General features: G+C 34.4%; 1 protein-coding gene across 4 annotated transcripts; it reads left to right on the top strand.

Moving 5' to 3' along the window:
- Positions 1–556: 556 nt before the first annotated feature.
- LOC122042350 lies at positions 557–9503 on the top strand. Of its 4 annotated transcripts, none has more exons than XM_042602408.1 (14): positions 557–745; positions 1683–1822; positions 1959–2070; positions 2170–2310; positions 3390–3494; positions 5652–5735; positions 5816–5931; positions 6072–6173; positions 6257–6370; positions 6498–6554; positions 6786–6852; positions 6938–6991; positions 7175–7246; positions 9068–9503. In XM_042602408.1, exons 2-14 carry the CDS (start codon positions 1803–1805, stop codon positions 9164–9166), a joined length of 1143 nt encoding a protein of 380 aa, XP_042458342.1. In that variant the 5' UTR covers positions 557–745; positions 1683–1802; the 3' UTR covers positions 9167–9503. The 4 variants fall into 4 exon arrangements, with proteins under 4 accessions (XP_042458342.1, XP_042458343.1, XP_042458344.1 ...); XM_042602409.1 differs by having other exon boundaries at positions 557–823; XM_042602410.1 differs by having other exon boundaries at positions 559–712; positions 2176–2310.
- Positions 9504–10269: the final 766 nt, after the last annotated feature.

The raw sequence follows: 10269 nt of genomic DNA, 5'->3' as shown, positions 1-10269 counted from the left end.
ATTAGTAATATGTTAGATCGGTCAATCGTGTATTAAAAAAAATTATTTATTAAATTGTCTGAGACTCGATTATTAAAAAATTAAAAGACGCGTATCAATTTCTCCGTCCAATTTGCCCGACCGAATAAGAATTTTTAGGATTACATGCAGAAAAATAAAAGCGACGAAAAACTTCATTTGCGTCCGTTTTATGTGCAACAAAATATTACACCGTCAATTGTCGCACGAAAAAACAATTGTTTCAATAAATTGCTTTCGAACAAATAAACATCCTAAATTTTCTTCTGGACAGAGAAATCTTATTTCCTACGGAGGAAATGGAAACATCGACTACGATGCCCTCTTGTTTAATAAATTCTCCAAATCCAGCCCTTCATCTCCCCCATCCTCAGATCCCAACCGTCCATGTCACCACACGCCGGCTTAAAGCGATGGACGGACAGCCAACCTTGATTAGAGTAATGGACGGATACGACGCAGATTACAACGATAATCACGTCCTCGTAATTGCAGGGGATCAATCCGCAAATCCCACTGATTAAGAAACTTCAAAAAGTTCTCATGCGCTCCCTGCCGTCGACGAGTCATGGTCTTCTCGGTCTACGCGGGGCAGGTGAAGACGAACCGGAACATGTCAACTCAAATTGGGGCAGCTGACTTCTTCGAAAGCTTCCTTGTTGCGCAGATTCGGAGCTGCGACTTCTGATTCTCTGTGCGATTTCGTCTTCTTGCTTATCACCTTCGAGTTACGGGATGAGATTGCTTGTTTGCAGTATTTTTTTTCTGCCGATTATGTGTTCTCAACGACAATTCTTGGATGTTGGTTCGTTGTAGATATGCATAAAGTGCCAAACTTTTTTTTCCCAGCATTTGGTGTTGATTGATTGGATACGACTATGTTTTCTTGCTGTTGCCCATTTGTTTCAACAAATAAGTTGTATACTCATTCACCCAAGTGACAAGCTTCTTTGTTTGATGTTTTCTTTGCATATTGGCTGAAGCTGCTTGCTAGATGTTTTTAGTCACGATTACTCTTTGAATAAATAATTGAATTTATGGTTTGTGCACAAAAGGTTTAGAGCTATTGATGTCACATAAAAAAACGTTTATAACCCAATACAATTGATGATCAACATTTAGCATCGCTTGGATTTTGGTTTTCACAGCTTAGACTTTTGATAATGGCCAGGAACTTTCTTGACCAAATGTTTTAGCAAAAGTGGTCGATGCTAAGTCTAAAATACAGGGAGCTAGAAGCTAACTAGGCTCATTTGTAAACACGTGATATATAGGGATCCATTCACAATATTTCATATTCGCAATAATATCTGTATTGGTAGAGGGGGGATGGATAACAACATCCTTAGTTATTAGGAAAATATGGGAAGCAATGCTGCAGAGAAGAGTTAAAGTTAAGGGAATGATTGACTGTATATCTCTAATGTACATTTAATGGCATGTTGTATGTTTCCACCAACAATGTACAGGAATTTATTTTGCTGACTATTCATATCCCAGATATTGATCTATCGCATGGCTGCCTTGCCAGTTTAGTCTATAAGCATAAATATTGACTCTAACTTTTCAACACGGTTGCAACTTATCAGGGTATGGTAGTCATGAAAATCATGCATCAATGCTATTACTTGACTAAAGTCTATTTCTTATTCTTACTCTACCAGGTAAACACGTTGCATGCTGATAGGAGCTGAGATGTGGTTACATTCTTAAAGAAGTTCGCTAGTTATTTGTTTTTGTTTCCGATTTGGTAAAATTTACTTGAGTTGAGAAGTACCAGCTAGATGGGAAACATTTATCGCAGGTTCTTTTTTAATTCATCCTAAACATTACCTCCACAATTTTAGATTGAGTTTTGAATTCATAGTTGTCTTTTTTTTTTTTCTTTTCCTCAGTAATGACCATATCTTAATTATACGATCTTTCTGTTTTTTTTTCAGTGGATCAATGAAAAAGAGCAATGAAGGGACCAAGCTCACTGTTACAACCATACTGGGAGTCATTTTTGGGTTCTTTGTTGGCCTTTCATTTCAGAATTTTTCCAGCATCAGGGTTTGTCTCTGTTTTCCGCCATTATCTTCTATTGATACCAAGTATTTTTTATGTTTGTATTGATTTGTAAATGAAACTAGAAATATTTATTACTAACAGCTACAGGTCATCCCTGATCTATCATCTACAATTGAAATGGCCTTCATTGAAGATAGAAGATCTTATGGAACAGATTTTCCTGCATCATCCAAACCCCGTGTAAATAGAACTAGGTCTCACCAATCAGATGATCCTTTCAAGGTAAATGGTTCTTTTATTTTTTTAAATGACCTAAGCATGTGTTTGTTTCAGATACTGCTCCAGAAAATCCATCCATATGTATGCTTAAAAAAATTTTCTTTGGCCATTGATATTGTATAATAGGTCTATATCTTACCTCATAATTATAAAGCAAACATCATGCTTTTGGATTGATCATGCTACACATTATAAACCACCACAAAGCTCTAAGACTACCATTTCACTTTTCTTCCATGCAGTTATAAGTCAGCACTCACAGCTCCTGAAATTTACAGCAAAATCTTTGAGAGTTGTGTAGTATATCTAATAAAAGCAACATTGATATCTATCCTCATTTATAATTATTTTTTAAATTATCTTTGTTGCATTTGCTCAATTTTTTTAGTCTTTTGAAAACATCTCTAGGCAGTCGTCTAGTAAAGTTATAAATTTCACAGTGTTCTAAAAATCGGCCTAGGCGGATTGTTCCATTATGATTTTGGAGCAGGGTTTAAATATGAAAACCCACCTCTTTTCTAGAAATGGGTAAAGTTGTGTATTTGTTCATGCAATGGAGCTGCCCTTTGAAGGCAATGCTTCACTCAGCAATGCGGTTGCCCATTGCAACCTAGAAAACTGCAGTTTTAGTTATGGAAATAACTTCTGTGTTTTGCAAGTTTAATGTTGTATACACTAACCCCTCCTTGAACCCTGTATTAAAGGGAGCCTTGCAAAATGATGTTGCAGCTTATACTTTATTGGCAATGAATGTATGCCTGAAGAATATACATGCGTTGACATGCATTATTATCAATATCCATGTGTCTAGCACTAGCTTTGTCCTAAGTTGAAGTAACATCGTCTTGTCCTTGCCATGCCTAGAAACATTAATTGCATTTTGTTGTTGTAATTAGCATAGTAATGGTACATTTAAAAAATTTTAGTTTCCTTTGAGCTGTCATGCTTTTCCACCATTGATTGAATCCGAAAGAAGTTAATTGAGATACTTAAAAATGCCCCAATCTGTTATATTAAAGCCATCATCCAATAAAGTGAAGCAGAAATGGTTATTTGTTAATTATCTCTTATTTTTTGCGCAGATTTATGTGGAATCAAACCCTTATGGTGCAGAGTTATTACCTCCTGGAATAGTTGTGGCAGAAACGGATCTTTATCTTCGCAGGTTATGGGGCGATCCAAAACAGGTTTGTTAATCTAGTCTCTTATGTTAATTCCTTCTCGCCCACCGGTGTACTCTTCCGCAGTATCTCGTCTTTTGGATGCACCGAGCCTATCTGCTCCTTTCCTGTGCCTTCTCGCTAGATGCGTCTTCCGCTCGACTTCTTGTGTTCCTAAGTTTCTGCACACTTAGACACAAGGATTAAATACAACAAGACCTAACTTAACTTAGTTGACCATATCAGAACTATCATGGAGTACTTACAAGAACATCCACAATGGGAGCTTCTATTGTGATGGCATGTCAAATGGAAGGAGCTCCTTCCCATAGTGGGAGGGAGCTCCTTTTAATTAAAGTTGGGAGTGGTTCCCAATTTGGGGAGCTGCTCCTTATTATTATTTTTTAAATTACAATAATTTTATAATATTATTTTTTTTTGAAAAAAATTAAAATCAATAAAATAGAAAAATAATCTATTGTTCAATGACTAAAATTAGCTGTTGTTCAATATAATATATATATATATATAATACATTTTATTTATATATATATATAGATATATAAAATATAAATAAAGAGTGGGTCCCTTAAAGAAGTTGTTGGGAGGCTTTTTGATAGTGGAGAGATGAACAAGGTTTTTTTTGCTTTTGATGTACATTGATGTGATGTTGTAGAACCACAAAAAACCTCTCCAAGAACTCCTACCATTGGAAATGTTTTTAATTAGCTTGAGCTTTCATTAACTAAAAGTAGTAGTTAATATGTTTTTACAATTGTTGTGACGGTTAATAATTTATGTTTGTTTAATATTGGATTATTAGAATATAAACACTATACAAAGTATAGTAGGATGGGTTGATCATTAAAATAGTTTAAAATTATTGTAAAATAAGAGAAAATATATTAAAATAATATGGAAGACTATTTATCAAAATTTGGCCTCTAATGTATAGAATTTTCAAAATCGAGTCGTCTAATTTCAAAAATATCAAATGAAGCCATTGAAGTGCTTTAATGAATAAATTAGATGATTGAAATAATTCATGTTTTTAAAAAATATAAAAATATTTATCTATTTATTACATTATTCCATGTATTTTTATAATTATGACTTTTGGCAACATCAATTACTCTACAACAAAAGTGCCTTTCCAAATGAGAGAGTTTCGCATGTTGAGTCTGATGCCCTTTTCAAAAGTGCTAGGCGGGGTGACTGCCTGTTATATTCATCTCACTTTTTCTTTTGTCCATAAACAAACAAGCTAGATTGCTTCTTCTCACAAAAAAAATATAGGCAAACTTTCATTTGCTTCTTCTTGCCTCTTTGTCTATCAACCTCACCTTTGTAAAATCTCCGGCGAATGCTTATTTCTCTTTCATCAACTAACCTCTTCTAATGTTCAAGATACCATCCTATTTGAGTTTGATAGCCAGGTACACTTGATTCTTTATTCGCCCCTATTTCTCTCATTCACCTTAGAGCTTCTTGTTATGTTTTAATATCAAATGTAGGTCAAATCTCACTTCTATGGATAATCTACCATTGTTTGTATACACTTCTTTCTTATTTGCCTTTGGTACAAGATCTCCAACAAGATTTCCTTTTTGATGGTTAGCATTATTTTTAAGTTAGGTAAACATGCATGAAAAATGCATAAGTATATTAGGGACCTAAACAGGCTCCCCTACACCCAAGCTCCTCTTGAGCTATGAAATTTGCAAAAAGATACTTACGGAGAATGATTTTTTCTAAAATTCAAACTTAACCCCCTTTGCTCTTCTCCCCCTTTGACAATTATCAAAAAGATTGTACCAAATGAGTTCAAATACTCATAATTGGACACTAAAAAGGCATTCCTAATCCATATCTCGGATCTTCAAAGAATACCAATTCAAAATACCAAAAGCATGCTTTTAAATTTTGTTTTCAGATTATGACGCGACACAGTGTCAACTGGTTTTTGAACTAGTTGACTTTTTTCTGGTAGGTTTCCAAACTAAAAATCCATACTACATAAGTTCTTTTCAATTTCAAACGCATTAGTCATCAATTTATCCAGGTGTTTTTTTTTTTCATTTTGAGCTTTAAATTACTGTTTAATATACTTATTTAGCTGACCCCACCAAGTGGGATAAGCCTTGGTTGTTGTTATATACGTATTTGCTTCCATACATGCTGCAGGATTTAAAAACACATCCAAAATATCTGGTGACATTTACAGCTGCATTTGATCAATCAAAAAATGTTGACATGGCAGTCAAAAAGGTTAGTAATTGTGATTCTCCACTTTAATTTTTTTTATCCCATCTTATTTTTTGTACTATGTCTGTTCGTCTGCCTGTTAGCTTTCTGATGATTTCACAATATTACTCTTCCATTATGATGGTCGAGCTAGTGATTGGGAACAATTTGAGTGGTCTAAGCATGCAATTCATGTCAGCATAAAGAAACAAACTAAATGGTAAAGTTGGTCGGATGTTTTTTCAACATAAAGCACTATTCATTTAGTTTATGGAATCATTTTGTGTCTATAGTTTCCTCCAATTCTTCTACTGATGTCATGATATTACTCGTGCACTCATTAATTCTGATGATCTTCAGGTGGTATGCAAAGCGTTTTCTGCATCCAGATGTTGTAGCAGCTTATGATTACATATTTGTCTGGGATGACCACATTGGCATAGAACATTTCAATGCTGATAAGTACAAACTATATTCCTCTGTTTAATTGAAAGTTCTTTAATTGAAATGTTCTTTTGGGCCAATATAATCTCTTTCTCATGCAGATACCTTCATTTGGTTAAAAAATATGGTTTGGAGATTTCTCAACCAGGCATAGATCCAAATGAAGGATTAACATGGGAGATGACCAAAAGGAGAATTCACAGTGATGTCCACAAGTAGACTCATTGCTTATCCTACTGACTGTCTTCTTTCCTCGTGGTTCCTTATTTTGTCACCGGTATATATGCATTACTGTATAATTGTTCTTTCTACTAATTGTGATCTTCATTTTTTTTTTCTCAGAGAAACCATGGAGAAACCTGGTTGGTGTACTGATCCTCATTTGCCACCATGTGCTGCGTAAGTGTCCTCCTATATGTTTAATTTGTGATATATGAACTATTTGTCTGCCTATCCTGTGTTAAAACCATAATTATGAAACAAACACCTATTTCTTTATAAGATTCCTATATTTGGAATAATGTTTTGCATCATATTATTTTTTGGGGTATTTATTATACTCCTGTGAATTAGAAAAAGGAATAGACAGGGTTCTGATTTGCTACATTCCTGAAAACAATATTCTTTCAGCTTTGTAGAAATTGTAGCTCCTGTCTTCTCGAGGAATGCTTGGCGTTGCGTTTGGCATATGATTCAGGTGCCTTTATGACACTGATAGCCTTCAGTTATGTGAAAATATAATCCTTTTCATCATGACCAATAAGAGTATTATGCCATCTCAGAATGATCTGGTTCACGGATGGGGACTGGACTTTGCATTTGCAAGATGTGTTGAGGTCAGCTAATTTTGACAGCATCTACTTATCTGAGAACCCTTATGTCAGTTCAAATTCAGATCAAACAAACTACCTGACCAATATGATGCTTATTGTGACATGAATTGGATTTATGTATATTTTCAATTATTTTGTGTTGCTAAGTTGTCATGTTAATTCTTCATTTCTTTGATTTTTGTGCAGCCTGCTCATGAAAAGATTGGTGTAGTTGATGCCCAATGGATAAGCTATCAAAGTGGTTCTATCAGGGACCAAGTTAGTATTTTTCAGTAGCTTATATTTAAGTTATTTTACTTTCCAAGTTCCACTTCATTTATTGCTATTGTTGAGTTTGTTTGTATCCTACCTTTGATGCTTCTAACTTAAAAATTATATATTATTTAATTGTTACATATTTAAATTAAATAATTTTTTTAGTTAATATATTTTATATTTAAAAAATATTGAAATTATATTGGCACGATACGATATAGAAACCGTATCGTTCTAGTCGGGGACCAAAATCTTAGTACGGATTGAGATTTTAAACCTTGATTTTATCCTCACTTATTAGATGTTTTGGTGGCTACAATGGTTTTCCACCTAGCTAAATAGCAGATTTGCTGTCTTCCTGTCTAATCTTGAGATACTATTTTAGTTTTGTTTATTTTAATGTCAAATGCTTTGGAATGTTTGCCAGGGAAGGAATTTCTTAATTTTGTTTGCTTGTGTATTTTATGAGATTTAAATTTAACATAAATAGAGTAAGATACTTTTCACTTCAAATCACATAAATATCTAATTTAAATCTGTATAATTTGGGGGGAAATATTCTGTTGCATTTTTTTACAGGTATACATGTATCTAGGACAAGGCATAAGACAACCCTAAACCTAAAACAATTGTAGGATTAAACTCTACCATATTCTAATATCCTTAATACCTCTTAACACTGCCTCTTAAGATTGAGATGAAGCATATATATTAGATATGCCCAACTTATTAGTTAAATTAGAAAGATAAATATAGAAAGATATCAAGACCATGATTAGAAACATAAGTAAGCCAAAATTTGGAAATTATTAAAGGAGCATGCAGGTGAAGATTTCTTCAACCATAGAAAAAAAAGTGAAACGAGGATGAAGAGGTCTTAGGAGCAAATCACTTGAGTATGCTTCTGCTTGAGGAGTTGCATACAATAAGACACGATAGTTTGCGAGAAAAGAAAAACATTTAAGGGTCCTAAAGGATGGATAGGACGGGTCAGCCATTTACTAGTATAAACTGAGAGACATGGCATTTTCTCTCTTCAGATGTTTACTGAAGAAGGAAAGCATAACTTGAACTTTTGCTGAAAATGTCAAACTATGAATATGATGTCCTCATAATTTGTTCTTTCCTAGACTCCTAGTGCCAGTGTAGGATAAAATGCATGCAATTCTCTAAATTAAAACGACTGGATGACTATATATGAGAATCAAAATGTTAAGAAAATACTAAAGCATAGAACCATGTTTTGGTTAATTAGAAATGGCAGACTTTAAGAAAGATAGAAAATATTCATAAATCTCAAATTTAGTGCATTTTCAAAACAGCTATGAGCTTTAATTTGAAACAAATAATTTCTTCCATTGTATTTTGTTTCCCTCAAACCATGAATTTTATACTATAACCAAGAATACTGGGATGAGAGCCTAGTAGTTGAGCAATTTCTCACATGTTGATTTCAATTCAAAGGTGTAGATTGAAGAGGTGGAATAGAAGGGTGACAGAAGTGGGGAGCTTAAGAACATCATCAGTTCTGAGTGGGCTTAAACAATGCCTGTCTATAATAGGGGGCTTCAGAGATATCTTCTTGCTATTTCATGATCTTATTCCAACTTAAGACAATGTGTCTCGAGGGATTGAGAAGAGGGGTCGAGACATCCTTTGAGAGTTTGAACATTAGAAACTCATTAAGTTGAACTGAAAATCAAATGTTAATGTAGTTCCAAACCAGAAACTCATTAAGTTGAACTGAAAATCAAATGTTAATGTAGTTCCAAACCAGAAACTCATTCTCATTTTGATTGTATTTTCTTTCCTTTCTTTTTACAGAGGCAGGTAAGAGAGCGGTCCATGTTGGAGTGGTCACTGTTTCAAGCTCGCTTGGCGCATGCTGACAGAGCATACGTCGATCCAACTGTAAGTGGATAGACTGCCCTCCTCTCCTCTCTGTCTTTAGCTTACTCCTTACCTCAAGTGATTTGGCAATAGACAAGTCCCATTCTTCCAATGACTTGCTCCCTGCCTTTATGTTCTACCTAACAATGGCATCTTATGCCTCTGATGCTATCTTCGCATATGTTGCTAGCATCTGCAGATGTCCTCACAGATTTGTAATACCAAATCATTTTGTATATGAGATGCTGTCACAATAATTAAGACTGGAACAAGGGCGTAAGCTGTTTAACTGTAAGAACTTCGGAAGAGATTGTCAACTCTTAAGTTCAAATTCTATATCCATTAGTATGAGTGCTTTGAGTGGTTCTCATCATTAACTTTTTTTCTTGAAAAATAACTTAGACTGAAGTAATTTGGAGTCAACATTAAAACGAAGCATGAGCAATCTGTTAGTGTGTGCACTTATGTGCCAAGACACTCCTTATGTATTTTGTGGATAATTATTTAATAAAGGCAAGAATTTATCATTAATTATTTATTTTTCTGTACGTATATGATTAATGATAAAGTCCCACAGATTAATCGGTATATTAATATGAAAACAGTCCTTGATCGGATAGATATCTAGAGGGGACATGAATATCTAAATCAACGCTGAGTATGGCTAAGTCGAGATAGACCGGAGGGATGGATATCCAAGTTGTACTTGGGGGTGCCTTGAGTTTAGAGGTACACTGGACACGACCCGCTCAAGAGGAGATCACATATTAAGCATCATTGGTCTTTCCTTTTATGAACGAGTGTAACTGATCTTTTGACTTGAGACCTTCATTTATTCTATGCGTGGAGTTATATGCTTTGATGCCGTTAAAAGCAGTCTTTAATCGGATTGTGATTAATACGGTAGTTGGGTGTATGACAAAGCGTAGAGAGAATAGTGTTGAGTCAATAGAGGATTCATCGTCTCTTGGATTAGGAGTTAACATCCTGGCCGCTTAATAGAGATATTAGTGACTCAAAATCCATGGTCATAGGAGGAATGATTTATCATTCAAGAGGAGTCTATTATATCTTAGAAATCAAGTAAAACAATTAATTTAGTAATGATGCATAATGTACCGAATTAATTGGGATGT

This window comes from Zingiber officinale, chromosome 2A (genome assembly GCF_018446385.1).
Source record: "Zingiber officinale cultivar Zhangliang chromosome 2A, Zo_v1.1, whole genome shotgun sequence".
NCBI classification, from domain to species: Eukaryota; Viridiplantae; Streptophyta; class Magnoliopsida; order Zingiberales; family Zingiberaceae; genus Zingiber; species Zingiber officinale.
The sequence above is the reverse complement of the archived record's forward strand: the minus strand, read 5'-3'. Positions and strand labels throughout refer to the sequence as shown.